The 20,187-nt window shown below is 41.0% G+C and overlaps 1 protein-coding gene across 2 annotated transcripts in view; it reads right to left on the reverse strand.

The window, feature by feature from the left end:
• Positions 1–3,424: 3,424 nt before the first annotated feature.
• Positions 3,425–20,187, reverse strand: part of PRDM4 (PR/SET domain 4) — a 28,827-nt gene continuing 12,064 nt past the window's right edge. For both annotated transcript variants that reach the window (XM_080660634.1, XM_080660635.1), the window contains exons 6-12: positions 12,136–12,285; positions 11,046–11,164; positions 10,007–10,092; positions 9,205–9,332; positions 8,022–8,336; positions 6,770–6,938; positions 3,425–5,067 (exon numbers count right to left, since the gene is read on the reverse strand). In XM_080660634.1, coding sequence (XP_080516760.1) covers positions 4,755–5,067; positions 6,770–6,938; positions 8,022–8,336; positions 9,205–9,332; positions 10,007–10,092; positions 11,046–11,164; positions 12,136–12,285 — 1,280 coding nt within the window. In that variant the 3' untranslated portion in view covers positions 3,425–4,754. The remainder of the gene's footprint in view (positions 5,068–6,769; positions 6,939–8,021; positions 8,337–9,204; positions 9,333–10,006; positions 10,093–11,045; positions 11,165–12,135; positions 12,286–20,187) is intronic.

The raw sequence follows: 20,187 nt of genomic DNA on the forward strand, positions 1-20,187 counted from the left end.
TCCATCTTCAGTGTTAAAACCACATCCTTACCACACCTGCAAGAAAGGAGTACCCCCCCCCTTTTTTTTTTTAATATTTCTGGACTTGAAATTAGATTTCCTGGTCACAAACCATTGTTTTTCTTTATGTGTGTCCGTACTCCACCCCCTTAAATCTAACGTCTTTGTTTCCAAAGACAATATATGCTCAAGGAATGGATCATCCTGCTTTTCCCTTGCCATGAAACACTATTTGCGTTTTGGGAATTTCAGATGCTAAGGAGCCTGATACACTTTCTTCCAGTTACTGCATTATCTGGTTCAGGCATCTTGAAAAAGTCCCTAACAGAATATTATGTCATCTCACACTTTTGAATAATTCTTTTTTCATAGACAAGTGCCAGTTGTCCAATTAAGAACAAGGGCCCCCACAAAGGGGTTTTCTGCTTATAAAAGTGCATTTCACAACCTCAGTGCAAATGTGCAACAACTATAGGTAGCAGTGTGGTACACCTGAAATGAGGTGTCAAAACAGCACATTGTAGATTAGCATGGAAGGGAACGCTGGAGGAGAAATACACTGGCCAGATTATTATGATCTCTGAACGCATAATAATCTGGTCCCTCAGAGAGAGAGAGAGAGTGTGTGTGTGTGTGTGTGTGTGAGAGAGAGAGAGAGAGAGAGAGAGAGAGAGAGGCCCAGTGCATGAATTCGTGCATGGGTGGGGTCCGGCCAGCCTGGCCAAGGGGAGGGGACATAGGCAGTTGGCCAGCCTGCCTGCTGGTCGAACTCCTGGTAGAGGGGAAAATTTGCATATTAGCCTTTTATTATATAAGATATACACTGAGTAGCCAGATTATTATGCATTCAGAGATCATAATAATCTAGCCACTCAGTGTACATAATTTTAACAAGTATTCCAAGGCAGTAAATCACTGAACACGAAAGGGAGGAAATCTTAAATTTCTGAACTTCAACATCTATAAAAAGAGGATAAAACCTACTATTATAATATTCTGTGAAGACTAAATAAATGTTAAACTAAAAGACACTAGTGCTGGTACAAATATAAATGTCACACATGACCTTAGATCATATTAGCTAAGAAGGGCAGGAAGTTATCTATTAACCAATGGTAGATCATTCAAGAAGCAAACTTGCCCTGGCTGGTTTGGTTCAGTGGATAGAGCATCGGCCTGCGGACTGAAGGGTCCCAGGTTCAATTCCGATCAAGGGCACGTGCCGGGTTGCGGGCTCGATCCCCAATGGGGGGCATGCAGGAGGTACCCGATCAATGATTCTCAATCATTGATGTTTCTATCTTTCCCTCACCCTCTCTGAAATCAATAAAAGTATATTTAAAAAAAAAAAAAGTAAACTTTCCCAAAGCCAGTACCTTTCTCTTTAAGTGGTTTAGGCTCAATTCTGGCCATAACGAATCTTGATTTTAATCCTATCCCAAAGCTCATCTCCAGCCTGTGCCTCAGCAAATCTGTAGCAGCACAAAAGGTGTGTATTGGGGGGAGGGGAGGAAGGAGGGGACAGGTACAGCAGAGCAGAAAACAAAGATCAAGGCATGCTTTCCATGAGCTCTCTAGACCATGTATATAAACAAATACGTTGTCTAAAGGGAATAGAGTTTCTGTATGACCTTTAAAAGACTTGTAGCCCTGGTGAGATCCCAATTTTAGCCAAGCCACTTTTAAAGAATCAATAAAGCTTGGTGGGGTAGGCACAGACTGCCATTACTAGCTATGCAACTGAGTGCCAATTACAGGAATTGCCTCACAATTCCAGAGACCAGAGGTCCAAGAAGATCAAAGTGTCAGCAGAGCCGTCTCTCCTCAGCTTGTAGATAGCAATCTTCTCCATGTCTTCATCACCTGGTCTCCCCTCTGCGCTTGTCTGCAAACTTCCTCTTAGTAGGACACCAGTCATTACTGGATTAAGGCACATCCTAAGAAACTCATCTCTACCTTAATCACTTCTCTGAAGACCTTACCTACAAATACGGTCACATTCTCAGGAACTGGGGGGTTGAACTTCAAAATATGAAGGGGGGTGGAGGACCCTCCAACCCATAACAGGCAATAACCACTTGTATACCTGAAGATATGTTGTTTTTGAGTGACTAAGATGTAGCTGGGTGACCAGATACGGTAAGGTGACACTGATGATGGGCTGAGTGTTAACGAGGAAGTGTGTGTTCAAGTCAACAAGCTGGAACAGCTGAAGGAGACTAGTTCCTGCCACCCCTTTGCCCTCTGCTGTGCCAAGGACCTCAGCTCAGCACACCTGCAAGGTTATCAGCAGCTCCCCTTCAAGGAAGGAAGGAACGTGCACACACTGACCTACAAGAACAGCAAACTAGTTTCTAGGCTTTGGCCTTGAAAACTCAAATTATGCTCAATTTTACTTTGTATTAATAAAATCTAGGGCTTCTTGGGCCATCTATAGCCATTTATTTTAGGATAGAAATCTGTGCTAACCCAAAACTGGACTAATGTTTACTATACATCAATACTGTGATGGCCCTTAACGCATGTTAACATCAAACAGTATTATGAAAAGGGAAACCTTATTCTCTACTTACAGTAAACAGAGGCATGGAGAGGTCACATAACTTGGCTAAGGTTACAGACCATCACGCAGCAAAGCCCAGGCTGGACAACGTTCGGTCAGCTCTAGCGCTCTCTCATATCCCGCTTCTCGACATGACCATGTCCCTCCCCAACACAGCAGCAGAGAAGGCCACCTGCAACAGGCAGAGAAGGCTCAAAGCAAAAGGCCAGTTACTACTGTATTCATTTCATGAGAAGAACTTTGGATGTACATTTCAAGTCTAGGAGATAAAAAATGAAAGCAGTAACTAAGCAGTATAAGTTACATTCACACTTAAAACTGTTTTCCTCTATTGTTTTGGGGGGGTTTTTTGTTTTTACATTAGGCTTAACCATCTTGGGCAGCATTTCAACCAGCATTAGGCAGTGAAGGAATTTAACCCAGCATGAGCTACTGAGATAAAGGGAGAAAGGAAGCTTACGGTTCCAGCACCCATGGTTTCCTGGGAACACGGGTGGCCTGCCACCAGGATGCCTTTGGCAAAAGGCTGAACTTGGAACTGCCCCAGTTGCACCAGAGCTGACCTGACCTGATGGAGGCACCCCTGCCTACCAACACCTCCCCCCTCCCTCACCTGTAGACTAGCCACAGTTCTGCGAGGAGGCAGCAGAGTGAAGGCACTACGTTAGGGAGCAGCTGGAAACACAGGCAGCAGTTTGTTTGAGCTCTGTTATGCAGACACACATTTCAACACAATCCCTAAGCTACAGTACTTAGGAAATCCTCTCTCCATTTCTAACCTTTAAAAAACTCAAGTTATACCTATTTTCTTCTGAAGACTCATTCTCCTCCTTCTTCCCCAAAATGAGATAACAAGAAAATCCTGTATTTTTAAAAAAGTTTTATTTTAATCCTTCCTAGAGGAATACAGATTTGAATGCAATACATTCATTCTATAAATACATTAGCAGCAAAACCTTCCCACCAGGGTCCTTGCTACGCCAACCCAGCAGTTGTGCCTCAGCGCAGGAGAGCGTATTCTATCAACCGTCAACTTAGGATGTCTGCTTTTTACTGAGAGCAGGACACACATGTGAAACCAGGCAAAAGATCAGACAGACGGAAGAATTAAGCCGGGACCCTGAAAACACACCCACTTTGGTATCCACCATGCTTAACCAGTGAAGTTCTTCACCACAAACTGGGCAGGCCTAGCCTTGCGAATGCCCCAATGTATTTGGAGTCATTTGCCTTTGAGTTGGCAACAGTTTAATGATGTCTTGATCCTTTTCAGAGGGTAAGCCAGATATAAAGGATCTTCCTCCTTCCTTCCTTGGGCCGAGGTGCCACTTTGCCCACTGAGTCTGAGTGTGCTTATGGTTGGGAGTTAATCCAGCGGGCATGACTTAGCTCTACACCCCAGGTCTCCTTTGGCTAGGGGCTGGAAGTCTTATTGGAGACAGATAGCTCCAAACCTACACAGATATCTACGGAACAAAAACCAGGTGCCTGACCCATCAAAGCTTGTTTCTTGGACAGTAGCCCCGACATCTCTCCTTTTCTTCCCTCCATCATGGCCTATTGCATGGCTGCTCCTCTCTTATCTGCCCTCCAGGCACCTGCTGAAATGTTGGGAAGCAAGATCTACTCTAAATTCCCAAGTAGAGATTAAGGCGGGTGGGGCTTTAAACTTGCTGGCTGCAAAGGAGCTTAAAAGTTTTCAGCTTACTGCTGTATTCGTCTGTTCTGGGACAAATACGTCACAATAGTCCACATGAAATACAACACTAGAACCACAGTCAGCAATTGGGATGACTATGGGGCAGGGACCAAGTTTAGAGTACTACGAAATCCTAGGACTGGGAAGAAAAGTGAACAATGAAATAATTTAAAATAAATCTCATTTGTTTGGGCAGAAGGCAGCTTTGACAAGGGCATAAATATGACCAGATTATCATGTAAATACAGACCTCAAAAGTTGACTTTCCTTCCCACACATCACTTAAAAATAGGACACATGCTCTCTCTTCCCAACCTGTTTTAGTGTTTGCATTAGGCTATTCCCCGTAAGTGCTTTATCCATTCCCATTCAGTCTGTTTTGACTGTTCACTGGAAGGAAATCAGAAACCTTTTTATATAAAAACCATTGTAGTGAATAACTGGTGAAGTTTTTCCCTTTGCGTTTTCCATCCAAAACATTTGGCATCTCCTTTATTTATGTGCCGAGAGAGACTCATCTGCTGAATACACAGCACTGTTCATCCGACAGTCTTCTGTCCCCACAGCGTCTGCCAGCTCTTCCTCCTCTGAGTCATCCTCTTCCTCCTCCTCTTGTGCTGAAGAACTGGAGGTGGGCCCTTTGCAGGTTTTCAGGTGACGGGTGAGATGATATTTGGTTAAATAAGCTTTTGTACATTTTTCACAGACATAATCCCGCTTTCCTTCGTGTGAATTGAGATGTTTCTTTAAATGATTTGTTCTCAAGAAGGGCTTGTCACACTTGGGACACTTGATCTGGCGTTCTCTAAGAGGAACACAAGAACAACATTTGGTTGGATTACAAGTGACGACTGAGGCCCACACTTATCCTTCACCACCTCAGGCCCTTGTCAGAGCGGCTCTGCTCGTCTAGAATCAGACTTTCTGTAGGAGATACAGCACACAGACGAGCCATAAAACACGTATCGTTTAAACTGCATCGACTGACTTTGCCTATTTTGGCATCCTATGTAAATGGGACCATTCTGGATGTATCTTTTTTGTCTGCTTCTTGCACTCAATATGATATTTGTGAAATTCATTCAAGTTGCTGCGGGTATCAGTAGTCTGTTCCTTCACATTGCGGTACACTACTTACAAATACACAACTTACCTTTTGTTAAGGATATTTTGGTGGTTTCCAGTTTTTTTATTATCACAGCAAGACTGCTACCAACATTTCTATACCTAGGTTGGCTTACACATATACATACTCAGGAGCAGTGTAGCTGGATCAAAACATATGCACATCTTCAACTCTCCTAGATGAAGCTAAACTGTTTTACAATTTTGTTTTATCTACATACATGTCCATCAACAGCCATTTCAGAGTTCCTGTTGCCTACATTCTCACCAACAAGTGGAAGACTCAAATTTGAAAACGTTTGCCAATTGGCCAGTCCATAGCTGTACCTCACTATGGTGTCCATGGTAACCCCTACAACAAAAATTTACCCAGCTCAAAAAGTCAGTGCCAAGGTTTGAGTAACCCTGACCTAGACATTTGAGAGCTGAAAAGAACCACAGAGATCATACAGACCAGGAATTTTTAAACTTTTTGGAGCAGTGGAAAGCCCAGCAGTGAAACAGATAAAAGGGGTTACAATCCTTGAAGGAGCGGTAAGGTGCAGTGGGAAGCTCTGAAGCCAGGCCACTCTTAGCGTTTCTACCGCCTTCTCCCTCCCAGCAGGAGACGGCACTGGAGGACCCTGTGAAGCCACAGAATGTAGAAAACTAAGCCCTTGCCTTTATGGAGCTAACGTTCTAGTGGAGGAGTTACACTGTAGACAAATGAAAACATATAGCATGAGAGCAGCTAGTAATGGGTACTGTGAAAAAAAAGAAGCCAGGTAAATGGAACCCTATTTTAGGTAAGATGGTCACAGAGGGCCATTCTAAGAAGATGACATTTGATCAGAACTGAATGAAGTGAGGGAGGAAGGCAGGGAGAGGTTTCTGGGCAGAGGCTGTACAGGACACAGTCCCTGAGACTGCAATGTGCTTAGTACGTGGAAGTGGTAGCAAGGAGAGGGCCAATGTGGCTACAGCAGAATGTGAGGATAAAGTATTAAAAGATGAATTGGGAGAGTAGCCAAGTACCTCTACCATATCAGGAAGGGTTTCCAGGCTCCGATAAAGACCTTTGAACCCAGTGACGAATGTTGAATAGAGAGGGGCACAACCTGGCTTGTTTTAAATGGACTGCTCTGGCCACTATGGACAGCATGTGGGTTTTGTGTGTGCACCTGTGCAGCTGTGTGGGGGATGGATGAGAGGGAAGAGCAGAAGCAGGAAGGTCACCTGCTGAGGGACCTCTTCCTGGCTTGTCCTCACAGAGTGGACAGAGTGAGCCCACTCTAGTCTCTCTTCCTCTTAGAAGGACACTAATTCTATCAATGGGGGTCCCACCTCATGACCTCAGATAAATCTGATTACCTGAGGAGCCCCTGGGCTGTGGGGTAACTTACTGTGTGTGGATGAGCACATGCTGCTTGAGGTCCTGCCTCCGCATAAACAACTTGTCACAGTAATCACACTTGAGATTCTTCTCGCCCGTATGGATCACCATGTGCGACTCCAGGTGAGCCTTCTGGGTGAAAGACTTGTCACACAAAGTACACCTGTAGTTCTTCTGGCCTGCACATTAACCCAAAGGATTACACTGTGACTAAACACACCACCAGCACTCTCAAGATGAACACACCCCGTACTGGTGTGTGGCAGAGGCAGGAGTAAACACAACTGTCTGGTAGCTGGAACTTCACTTTCTAGGGCCATCTTCCTAGAACCACTCAGAGCCACTGAATTTACATTCGGCAACTAGCGCTAGTGAAGCTAACAAGTCTGACCTCCACCTGGGACTGCTTACATGTATATATATTTTTAATGTTTATAGCGGACATAAAATCTGAAAAAAATCACTCGTCATCCTAGGGCCAAGTCTATAGGTAAATATGTTTTAGCAACCTGTATGTATAGTTTTCTCTCTTTTTTTAAACATATAATATGACTTCATAAATCAGAGATGGAATAAAATTCTGCTAAGAATGCAGAAATCAGATTACACTAGGTCAGGGGTTGGCAAACCTTTCTCAAACTAGTCAGTATTTTAAGTCTTGTGGGCCATGCAGTCTCTGTTGTGACTACTCAGTCTTAATGCAAAAAGATAAGGAAGAATTTTACGTTCAAAGATTTGGAGAACAAATGACCCAGCCAAAAAAATGAAAACCTCATCAGTTATCTTATAGTATGTATGAAAAACGTAAGTGTTCAATGAAAGGGGTTGGTTTGCACGGAGTTTATAAAATAAACTCAAAAAACAGAGCTTTAACAATGTTTACTGAGCAATACTCAAAGGAGAAAGCTGGCTCCGGCTGGTGACCCGGAGTGAGCTCTAATAGGAGGCTCAGGCTATTTTCACAGAATTCCTTTTGCTTTAAGTTCAAACAAATGAATCAACTTCCTGATTATTAACTGCATTTTCCCAGACTGGGCGCCTAGAAAGTGGAGCATCTGAATTGCTACAAGTAACTCCCTCTGAGGAAGTACAGTTATCCCACCAAGATTTACCATCCAATGAAGTCCTGCAGACTGCCAGCACGATTCATTCTCTAACACCTTACCTCAACGCTACCTACAAGACTACCTCACTGCAAAGCCTTTCCTACTGCAATTTCTAATTGTTGCAAAATTCCACGCTGATGGTCCAATACAACTTACCTGTATGGATCTTGAGGTGGGTCCGCAGGTTGCTGGGATCACTAAAAGCCTTGCTACAGAAATCACACTTGTGGGGCTTCATACCTATGTGACCCATGAAGTGGACATGAAGTTTGGAAGGAGAGATAAAAGCTTGGGGGCACATTGAGCACTTCCACTTCCTTTCTTTGCTGTGGCCGGGCCTGTGGCTGCTGCTGTGGCCCTGGCCAGGAAGATGGCTATGGATGTGGCTGGTCAGGTGGGCTTTGAATTCTGTATAGGAATTGCACTCCTTGCCGCAGTTACAGAGGTGCACATCTGGATGTTCAGGAACACCTTTAAAAAAATTAATATCTCCTGATATTTCCATTTTAAAGCTTAATTCTTTTTTTTTTTATATTTTATTGATTTTTTACAGAGAGGAAGGGAGAGGGATAGAGAGTTAGAAACATCGATGAGAGAGACATCGATCAGCTGCCTCCTGCACACTTCCCACTGGGGATGTGCCCGCAACCAAGGTACGTGCCCTTGACCGGAATCGAACCTGGGACCTTTCAGTCCGCAGGCTGACGCTCTATCCACTGAGCCAAACCGGTTTCGGCTTAAAGCTTAATTCTTGATAATAATTTTTGCTTACAATTTTTCCCTTTTACCAAAATTTCCATCTTGCTATTACCTATAAAAATAAAATGTCTTATTCAATGCTTTATTTCCCAGCCTCTCAGTGCCAGAATCACAGAAAGCACTTAATAAATACTGCACTGTAAGGTACATTTCCTAGGGGGAAAAAGATTCTGTAGCACACACAAACTCAGACATCACTTGTCATCGTGTATCATCATGACACAGTGCAAATAAAAAGCCCAGGAAGGCTGGATCACTCAAGGAGTTCTGCCGTCCTTTATGAACTCCAATTGCAATGGTACTGGCTCAAAAAGCAGCCTGGGGAACTTCAAATTTCCCAAATCAAAGTGCTAACACAAAAGTTCATTTCCTATGAACACTGCTGGTCAATAACATTCAGTTTGTGAAGAACCTCAGAGAGTTTAACCTTTCAACAGAGGGGTAACAGCCTGCTTTTATATACATAAAGGTTATCTGATGTGTTTCAGCTGATATTTAAATCAGTACCAAACCTTTACTTTTGGTCCTTGGTGTTCTTACGATGCTAGATTCATAACAAACAAGACTTACGTTAACTTACCAATCTGCTGAGCATAATCCCGGCTGTAATAAAAAAGCAGTTCGTTTTCAGGAGGAATATCTTGTGAAGTGTAGAAATAAATTTTTCCATCATGGGGATAAGCCACCAAATTCTGCTCTTCCCGGTTCCTAAATTATCACATTTAATAGATCAAGCATATTATTTTTCAAATATGTACTAAACACATCATATCCCTACAGCAAAATCTTCTATGAAAACTTAGATATAATTTTTCTGGGTCACTTTTCTAATTCCATATCCTATCTAGTGTGCGGGATGTGTGCAGAAACAGAATTCTTACTTGCTTATTGCCCTCTATAGTTAGAAATACTACAGTCTGTTACTGAAAGCAAGAAAATAAAATCTTTTACATGTGTCTTTTACATGACAAAGACACATAGATAGCTGAACAAGAATTAACCACAAAATAAATTAATCTTTTACATGTGTCTTTTACATGACAAAGACACATAGATAGCTGAACAAGAATTAACCACAACTAACAGTCAATATAAAGAGAAGGTACCCACTAGAAAATCTAATGGCAACAGTATCATTCCTTATTGCACTGGTAACTTGAATAAACTGTTCATTAAAAGAAGGATAGTTTCTTGTGTTTTCAATTTATAATTACCACTAGTTACCAACTTCTGGAGTGAAGAAGGGGAAAAGCCTTAGGCCTTAAAGTACGTGCAGACTTTAAGTAATTTGCATTTTCCAGCTCTTCTGCATTTTACACAAAGCTTCCTACTGAAAACCATCTAAATCGTAATTCCTCTCACTGAGCCAAGACTACGCTTACCTGGCTTTGCGCACAAACATCATCCAGTTACATTCATTTTCGTCAGTTGTAACAATGCAGAATTCTAGGACACCGTTGTGGTATATCTGCCGAGAAGGCAACCATACACGTCAAATGAGCTGACAAGCGATACAAAATGCTACTTAATTAAGGCTAAGTATCTCATTTAGTTTGCAGCTTTCCTAGTCAATGTGAAAAATACATAGCTGCCTTCTCACATTTCACCAGTCCCCCTATTTCCAGCAACCAAATAAAGACCATCAGAGACCTACAGTTAGTGTTCAGTGTACAGAATGGCAGTGTTCTGGTTATTCAGATTTTGGCTTGACTGGAAAAGACACACACACAAAAATCAAACGTCTACTTGTTTTCATCACCTACCACATGGCACAGAACAACTGAATGGACATTAAGGTCAGAGAACCATCTCTTCTCATTCTTTTCCCAATGGACCTAGCATTCTTCTATGTTCCCTTTTGGATACTAAAATTAAAGTCCCCAATGCCAGTGGTACCTTACTTTCCAATTGTCCCAAGACTCACTTTCCCCTCACTTCAATTTTAAAGCATCATTTCCCATCTACTAAGGTTCAATATAAACATGTTACAGGATATGTTGTTAAAACCTTGTGTTTTCAGTACTCCCTTTGGAAAAAATAAAGAAGCAATCTTACCTTCAAATTCTAGAACTGTTTCCCATGCTAAATATTTGAGGAGTGTTTTAGCTTATTATAAAATAAGACTTGCATCATATAAACAAAGCTCATAGCCTCAGCTGTCACAAGTAATTCAAAAGGGGAATCATTTGACTAACAAAATGGAGACTAAAGCAGTTTGCCGTCTATATTCAATAGCTGGTGTTTTGCTATGTAATATACAGAACTTGGCTACCAAGAACAGAAAGGATGGGATATTAAATAAACAACTGACAGGCGAATGGCACTGTATCATCATGGCTAATTTTGACTTTTACATCACTTTTAACTACCTTATAAAATAAAAACATCCAAAAGTCACACAAAAGTTCCATAAACACTGACCTTCCAGATGTGGTTGACTGCCTTGTCTGTCCATTCTGCTACCTCCATGGAGTGACTTTGCTGGCCAATGAGAGGCCCAAAGCAAGTCCGCACAGGAATGGTTTCTCCCGTCCATACACCTGTCAGTGGAAGGACACCGACTACACAATCAGTAACTTAAACATCTCAGGACACAGAGAGAGAGTAGCTTAACCCAAACAAAGAATCTGATTTTCAGTGAACCCGAGAACTACTGGTATTCCAGAACTCCTGAGAGGTAGCTAAGTCATATAAGTATATCCTGTAATGTGGAAAATGTAATGAACAGATAAAATGGGCTCAGAAGAAATATGCAGAGTAAGAAGTAATATCATACATTTCTAAACCCAGTCTTATACACAACGAACCAAACCATGTCCCTCCAAATACATTATTTTGGAGTTATCACATTAAAAGACTAGAGAATATTATTCTATTATAAAAATATAAAGCAACTGCTAAACTTCTCAAATTGTTTGTGCTTAAAGCACTGCTCTATATTATCTAAGCTGTGTCATGCTTTCAATTGACATCAAGCTACAGCTGAAAGAATAATGAACTTTGATTCATATTCTCAAAGAAATGGCACAGTACTGCAGAAACCATGTTAAAGTAAAATACGGGTAAGCACACTCTGGCAGTATTCTTTATTCTTTTTCCCTAGAGAATATTAGACAACTTACACTCGATCTCAATATCTTTTATAATAAATGGTTATCAGCGGTGAATTTTACATGTTTCTATAAAAGAAAGAAGTTTCAAGGAGTGTTCTGTCATGGTAATTCTTAGTGGATGCTACAGTGAGAATAAAAGGGAAGTCTTCAAAGACTCAGGCCAGGATTCTCTGTTCTATTCAATTCTGACTCTAAGTAAGGAGACCATTTCCAATAAAGTTGCCAACTTGATTTATTCCTATCACCACTGGACAAGACAAATATTCCCTAAAAGGATAAATCCTAAGCCATAAACTGACTTTTGGATCAACCAAATAGTCACTAAATTATACATGCCCACTTTTACAACTCTACCTCACAAAGAAAGAAGACACTGGAAGGGGTTTTATGGTTCTTACCAACTTCTGCTCCCACAATTGACTGGCGGAGAACAAGCTGCTTTGGGAGAGAAAGCCTGGCTCTGCTCTCTATGGGAGTGTCAGGGACAAACGTCACTGGTCCGTGATCAGGGCAGTCTGAGGGATAGGCTCGGTCACAGAGTGTGCACCCTGCAGGTGGAAAATTTGAGAAACACAAATGAGTTCACCTCAAGCAGGCTAAATTACCAGCTGCTCTTCTAGTTAAACACTAATTACCAAACTGTAACCAGTAAGAAGCAAGGTTCTAGCAGAAATAACTTAATCAAAGAACTACTCTGATACTAAAATATATACCAACTCATCTCTCTCTTCAGCAAGATGTGACTTTTTCCTTTTGATCCAACAGGACAAGTTTCTTATTCAATGCCTAAGAGCAAGATTGATTAAAAAATAAATAAATAAATAACACTACATTTACTTCAAGAATCAAGTTTTTTAAAAAAATCAAGCTCAGTCGTCCCAGGACACATCCTCTCATATGCTTTAAATTATCTCTAGGTTACTTATATTACCTAATACAATGTAAATATTTGTTATACTGGATTAAGGATCAACTTGCTGTGATTTTTTTCAATCTACAGATGCAGATCCTGTGGATACAGAGGGCCGACTGTACATTACTCCTTACATTAAGTAGATAAGTAATATGATGTTCTGAAGCCTGAAATTGGATTCCAATTCTACCAAACTATAAGAGGAAACTGAGTTGAAATGCTGTTAGTCATGCAAAGCAGAGATGACAGAGCCAGCAGCACCACGGTTCTCTTTTGCTTCACCATAAACTAACTGGTCAACCAGATTTTGATGGCAGATTTTTAAGCCAAAAAAATATCTACAACCTGTTCTTTGGGCCAGCAGGCAGAATACATTCTTGCAGACACATCTGCTTAAAATTCTTAATTTCTAACTGTTCGTATGACCTTCCTTTTTGCATTGTCAGAGGGGGTGCTTCCTTCGTATACTGTTGTCTATGCTTACTATAACTTCACTTTCACAAGCTCATGAGTGCCCTCCTTCTCCGTAAATCTTTTGTTCTATTCTTTTACTTTTCTCTCCATTAATAAACTCATGCCTCTATTAGCCAATGACTGAGTTCAAACTTTCCCAATTTGTTACAAAGTAAGTGGAATCCGTAAAACCTAGAACCACAGCTATCCAAGTGTCTTTTTCTCCTAAGTAATCCATTAGAAATTCTACTTAAATAGCATAAGGTATCAGAAAGTTTTCATATTTAGCCAAAGAGTAATAACGTATTACTTCAACTACTGCTTGGTTAAAAATTCTTTGAATATCCAATTAGAGATCTCCCATCCTTGATGAGAACGGATTCTTAACGAGAAGGGAATCACCTCCAAACAAAGGAGATTCAGATCTCATACAACAGAAAATGCTTAGATGTTTCTCCAAAGATATGCAAATGGCCAGTAAGTACATGTAAAGGGACTCAACATCATTAGTCATTAGGGAAAGGCAAATTGAACAACCAGACGTCACTTCACACCCAAAAGAATGGTTAGAATAAAACAAAGAAAATAAGTGCTGGCAAAGATGTGGAAAAACTGGACTCCTGATACACTGATGCTGGAAATATAAACTGCTGCAGCCACTCTGGCAATTCCCCCAAAAAGTTAAACATAAAGCAATTTTCCATTTATACAATGGGGCAAAAGGAGGTTTACAGTTGTGAGTACATGGAAGTTTATACTTGTATCATTTATTATTGTATTATTTTCCATACGAACAACTGTAAAGCTACTTTTGTCTCATCCTGTATATCCAAGAAAATTTAAAACATGTTCATTCAAAAACTTGTACAGGGTGGGGCAAAGTAGGTTTACAGTTGTAAGTAGGCAAAGCAGTTAGTTTATTCTTGTAATATTATTTATTAATTATTGTATTATTCTCCATACAAACAACTTCAAACCTACTTTTGCTCCCCCCCTTTATATAAATGTTCATAGCAGCATTATTCATAATAGCCAGAAAGGAGAAACAACACAAATGCCCATAAATGATAAATAAGATGTGGAATACGGACACATTGGAATATTACTCACTCATGAAAAAAAGAATGAAGTACTGATGCCTGCCAAAATACAGATGAGCCATGAAAACATTATGCTAAGGGGAAAAAGCCAGACACAGAAAGCCACATACTGTATGGCTCCATTTATATGAAATGTCAAGAATAGGAATTTGAACCTGTGCGCGCACGGACACTGGGAATCTGCTCCCTGCAATGCACTCGGGCGACCAAACCCGAAGCCCACACAGGGCGGCAGTGCCACCTGACTTCGATTCTGGGCAAGCACACACCGAAGTCAGTTTTCTGCAGTGCAGGAGCAGACCTCCAGCCGACACAGTGCTACTGTGCAACCCAGTCCCCCAAGCTGACCAGGACCCCAATTCTCCAGGCGGGAGGCAGCACTGAGCACCACTGACTTGACTCTGTTTCTTATCGCGTGCACCTGGGATCCCTGACTCCCAGTGCACTCCCAGTAAGAGCCAGTGTCTCCAATTCTTGGTGCATGCGCACACAGGGACCCCGATTCTTAGCAAGAGGCCACACGAAGCAACAGAGACTCTGATACTCGATTCTTGATGCAGACACAGGGGAACTCTGACTCCTGGCACGTGCTAGGGGACTCTGATTTTTGGCACATGCCAAAAGTGCGGTGCAGGCAGGGTCCCTGATTCTAGGTGCGCACACAAGACCACACTGAGCGCTGGTAACACTGACCCTGGACTAGAGTGGTTCCCACCAACCCACGGCAGCCAAACGTCTTAGTGTCGGAGCACTTCAGTGACACTCGGATGGTGCGAAGCTCCCACTGCACACAGCCCAGGTCCGTGCAACTCGAAGTTTGAACCTTCTGGTGATAGTCAGAATGGGGAGACGACACAATCCCCAGAGGAAAGAAAATGAGGAGTCACCAAGAAAGGAAATTAGTGAAATTGAAGCATGCAACATGACCGAAAAAGAGTTCAGAGTAATGGTCGTGCAATTCATACATCGGATGGATGAGAAAATCAACAACCTATGCAAGAATCAGGGAGAAATGAAAAGTGATATAGCTACAACCAAAAACACCATGGAAAGTTTCAACAGTAGACTAGAAGAAGCAGAGGACCGAATTAGTGAGTTAGAAGATCAGGTACAGAAACAAGCTCAATCTGAACAACTGGAGAAAAAAATTAAAAAGCAGGAGGAGAGCCTAAAGGAGCTTTGGGACAACATGAAACGAAGTAACATACGTATAATGGGGCTGCCAGATGGACAAGAAGAGCAGCAAGGATTAAAAACTCTATTTGAAGAAATAATGACAGAAAACTTCCCGGATATGGGGAAGAAAAGTTACACAAGTACAGAGAGTCCCAAGCAAGATCAATCCCAAAAGACCCACACCAAGACACATCATAATTTCAATGGCAAATATAAACAACAAAGAGAGAATCTTAAAGGCTGCAAGAGAGAGACAGAGAGTTACCTACAAAGGATCCCCCATCAAATTATCAAATGATTTCTCAACAGAAACACATCAAGCTAGAAGGGAATGGAAGGAGGTATACAAAGTGTTGCAAAGCAAGGGACTGAATCCAAGAATGCTCTATACAGCAAGATTATCAATCAAAATTGAAGGGGAAATCAGGAGCTTCGCAGACAAAAGAAGGCTAAGGGAGTTTATCACCACCAAACCAGCAATGCAAGAAATGCTAAAGGGAATGCTGTAAAAAGAAGAAATCAAAAGGTAAGAAGGAACACAGGCACAAAAATAGAAATGACTACAAACAAGTACCTTTCAGTAATAACTTTAAACATAAACGGACTAAATGCTCCAATCAAAAGACATCGAGTGGCTGAATGGATAAAAAAACACAACCCATATATATGCTGTCTACAAGAGACCCGCCTCAGAACAAGGGACTCACACAGATTGAAAGTAAAGGGATGGAGCCAAAACCGGTTTGGCTCAGTGGATAGAGCGTCAGCCTGCAGACTGAAGGGTCCCGGGTTCGGTTCCGGTCAAGGGCATGTACCTTGGTTGCGGGCGCGTCCCCGGTGGGGGCTGTGCAGGAGGCAGCTGATCGATGTTTCTCTCTCATCGATGTTTCTAACTCTCTAACCCTCTCCCTTCCTCTCTGTAAAAAATCAGTAAAATATATTTAAAAAAAAAAAAAAGTAAAGGGATGGAAAAACATCTTTCAGGCAAATGGAAATGAAAAAAAAAAGCTGGGGTAGCAATATTTATATCTGACAAAATAGACCTCAAAGTGAAGGCCATAACAAGAGATAAGGCAGGCCACTTCATAATACTAAAGGGATCGATACAACAAGAGGATATAACCCTGATAAACATATATACACCCAACGCAGGAGCACCCAAATACATAACAAAACTCCTGGAAGATATCAAGGGAGAAATCAACAACAATACAATCATAGTAGGGGACTTTAATACACCACTGGCATCACTGGATAAATCCTCTAGACAAAAAAAATCAGCAAAGATACAGCAATCCTAAATGACTCACTAGATCAAATGGACTTAACTGACATCTTCAGAACATTTCACCCCAAAGCCACGGAATATTCGTTCTTCTCAAGTGCACATGGGACATTTTCAAAAATAGACCACATATTGGGTCACAAGCAAAGTCTCCCCAAATTCAAGAAGATTGAAATCATACCAAGCATCTTCTCAGACCACAATGGCATAAAATTAGAAATAAACTACAATAAAAACATTCCAAAAAATCCAAACACTTGGAAGCTGAATAGCATGCTATTAAATAATGATTGGGTTACCAATGCGATCAAAGAAGAAATTAAAAACATCCTGGAAACTAATGACAACAAAAACACAACAATCCAAAATCTATGGGACACAATGAAAGCAGTCCTGAGAGGGAAGTTTATAGCTCTACAGGCCTACCTCAAAAAACAAGAAAAAAATGGTAGTAAATCATCTAACTTTACAACTCAAAGAATTAGAGAGCAACAAGAAAAGCCCAGAGTGAGCAGAAGGAAGGAAATAATAAACATCAGAGCAGAAATAAATGACACAGAGACCAAAAAAACAATACAAAAGATTAATGAAACCAAGAGCTGGTTCTTTGAAAGATAAACAAGATTGATGAACCTCTAGCCAGGCTCACCAAGAAGCAAAGAGAGAGGACTCAAACAAAATCAGAAATGAGAGAGGCGAAATAACAACAGACCCCACAGAAATACAAAGGATTGTTAAAAAATACTATGAACAACTCTACTCCAACAAACTAGACAACCTGGAGGAAATGGACATATTCCTAGAAAAATACAACCTTCCAAAACTCAATCAGGAAGATTCTAAAAATCTCAACAGGCCGATAACTATGGAAGAAATTGAAGAAGTCGTCAAAAAGCTTCCAGCAAACAAAAGCCCAGGGCCAGATGGCTTCACAGGGGAGTTATACCAAAAACTCAAGGAAGAACTAAAACCTATCCTCCTCAGACTATTCCAAAAAATTCAAGAGGAAGGAACACTTCCAAACTCATTCTATGAAGCCAGCATTACCAAAACCAAATAAAGACAACACAATGAAAGAGAATTATAGGCCAATATCCCTGATGAACATAGATGCCAAAATCCTCAACAAAATTCCAGCAAATCGGATCCAGCAATACGTCAGAAAGATCATACACCGTGACCAAGTAGGATTTATCCCGGGGATGCAAGGATGGTACAATATCCGCAAACCAATAAACGTGATACATCACATAAACAAATTGAGAGATAAAAATCACAGTCATATCAATTGACGCAGAAAAAGCATTTGACAAAATCCAACACCCCTTCTTGATAAAAACGCTCAGCAAGGTGGGAACAGAAGGATCATACCTCAACATAATAAAAGCCATATATTACAAACCCACAACTAACATCATACTCAATGGACAAAAACTAAAACCATTTCCCTTAGAACAGGAACAAGACAGGGATGTCCACTCTCACCACTCCTGTTCGACATAGTACTGGAAATACTAGCCATTGCAATCAGACAAGAAGAAGAAATAAAAGGCATCCAAATTGGAAAAGAAGAAGTAAAACTATCCTTATTCGCAGATGACATGATACTATACATAGAAAACCCTAAAGACTCCATAAAAAAAACTATTAGACCTAATAAATGAATTTGGCAATGTAGCAGGATACAAAATTAATGCCAAGAAATCTATGGCATTTCTTAACACAAATAGTGAACTTACAGAAAAAGAGACTAAAAAAGTAATCCCATTTACCATCGCACCAAAAAAATTAAGATACCTAGTAATAAACCTAACCAAGGAGGTAAAAGACCTATATGCGAAAAACTATAGGACACTGAAAAAAGAGATAGAGGAAGATGTAAACAGATGGAAGAACATACCATGTTCATGGATTGGTAGAATCAACATCATCAAAATGTCCATACTACCCAAAGCAATCTATAGATTCAATGCACTCCCCATTGAAATACCAATGGCATATTTCACAGATCTAGAACGAACTTTCCAAAAATTCATCTGAAATAAAAAAAGACCCGGAATAGCTGCAGCAATCCCGAGAAAGAACGAAGTAGGTGGGATCTCAATACTAGATATCAAGCTGTATTACAAAGCCACTGTTCTTAAAACAGCCTGGTACTGACACAAGAACAGACATATAGATCAATGGAATAGAATAGAGAACCCAGAAATATACCCAAACCACTATGCCCAATTAATATTTGGCAAAGGAGGCATGAACATAAAATGGAGTTAAGACAGTCTCTTCAATAAATGGTGTTGGGAAAATTGGATACATGCAAAAAAATGAAACTAGACCACCAACTTACACCATACACAAAAATAAACTCAAAATGGATAAAGGACTTAAACGTAAGACGGGAAACCATAAAAATACTAGAGGAATCCACAAGCAGAAAAATCTCAGACATATGCCGAAGCAATTTCTTCACTGGTACTGCTCCTAGGGCCATGGAAACTAAAGAGAAAATAAACAAATGGGACTACATCAAAATAAAAAGCTTTTGCACAGCAAAAGAAACCATCAACAAAACAACAAGAAAGCCCACTGCATGGGAGAACATATTTGCCAATGTCATCACCGATAAGGGTTTAATCTCCAACATTTACAGAGAACTCATACAAATTAACAAAAGGAAGATAAATGATCCAATCAAAAAATGGGCAACGGACCTAAATAGATACTTTTCGAAAGAAGACAGAAGGAAGGCCAAGAGACATATGAAAACCTGCTCAAAGTCACTAATCATCCGAGAGATGCAAATCAAAACAACAATGCGGTATCGTATCACCTGTCAGAATGGCTATCAACAACAAATCAACAAACAAGTGCTGGCGAGGATGTGGAGCAAAAGGAACCCTCCTGCACTGCTGGTGGGAATGCAGACTGGTGCAGCCAGTGTGGAGAACAGTATGGAGTTTCCTCAAAAAACTAAAAATAGAACTCCCATTTGACCCTGCGATCCCACTTCTAGGAATATACCCCAAGAAGCTAGAAACACCAATCAGAAAGGATATATGCACCCCTATGTTCATAGCAGCACAATTCACCATAGCTAAGATTTGGAAATAGCCTAAATGCCCATCAGCAGATGAGTGGATTAAAAAACTGTGGTACATCTACACAATGGAATACTATGCTGCAGTAAAAAAGAAGGAATTCTTACCATTTGCAACAACATGGATGGAACTGGAGAGCATTGTGCTAAGTGAAATAAGCCAGTCAGAGAAAGATAAATACCACATGATCTCACTCATTTATGAAATATAATGAACAACATAAACTGATAAACAGGGACAGATCCAGAGACAGAGAAGCATTGATCAGACTGTCAAACCTCAGAGGGAAGGTAGGGAAGGGTGGGGGTAAGGGAGAGAGATCAACCAAAGGACTTGTATGCATGCATATAAGCCTAACCAATGGACACGAACACCAGGGGGGTGAGGGCATGAGTGGGGGGGGGGGGGTTGGGGGCTTAATGGAG

The sequence above is a fragment of the Plecotus auritus genome (genome assembly GCF_963455305.1).
Source record: "Plecotus auritus genome assembly, chromosome: 3".
In the NCBI taxonomy this organism is placed as follows: domain Eukaryota; kingdom Metazoa; phylum Chordata; class Mammalia; order Chiroptera; family Vespertilionidae; genus Plecotus; species Plecotus auritus.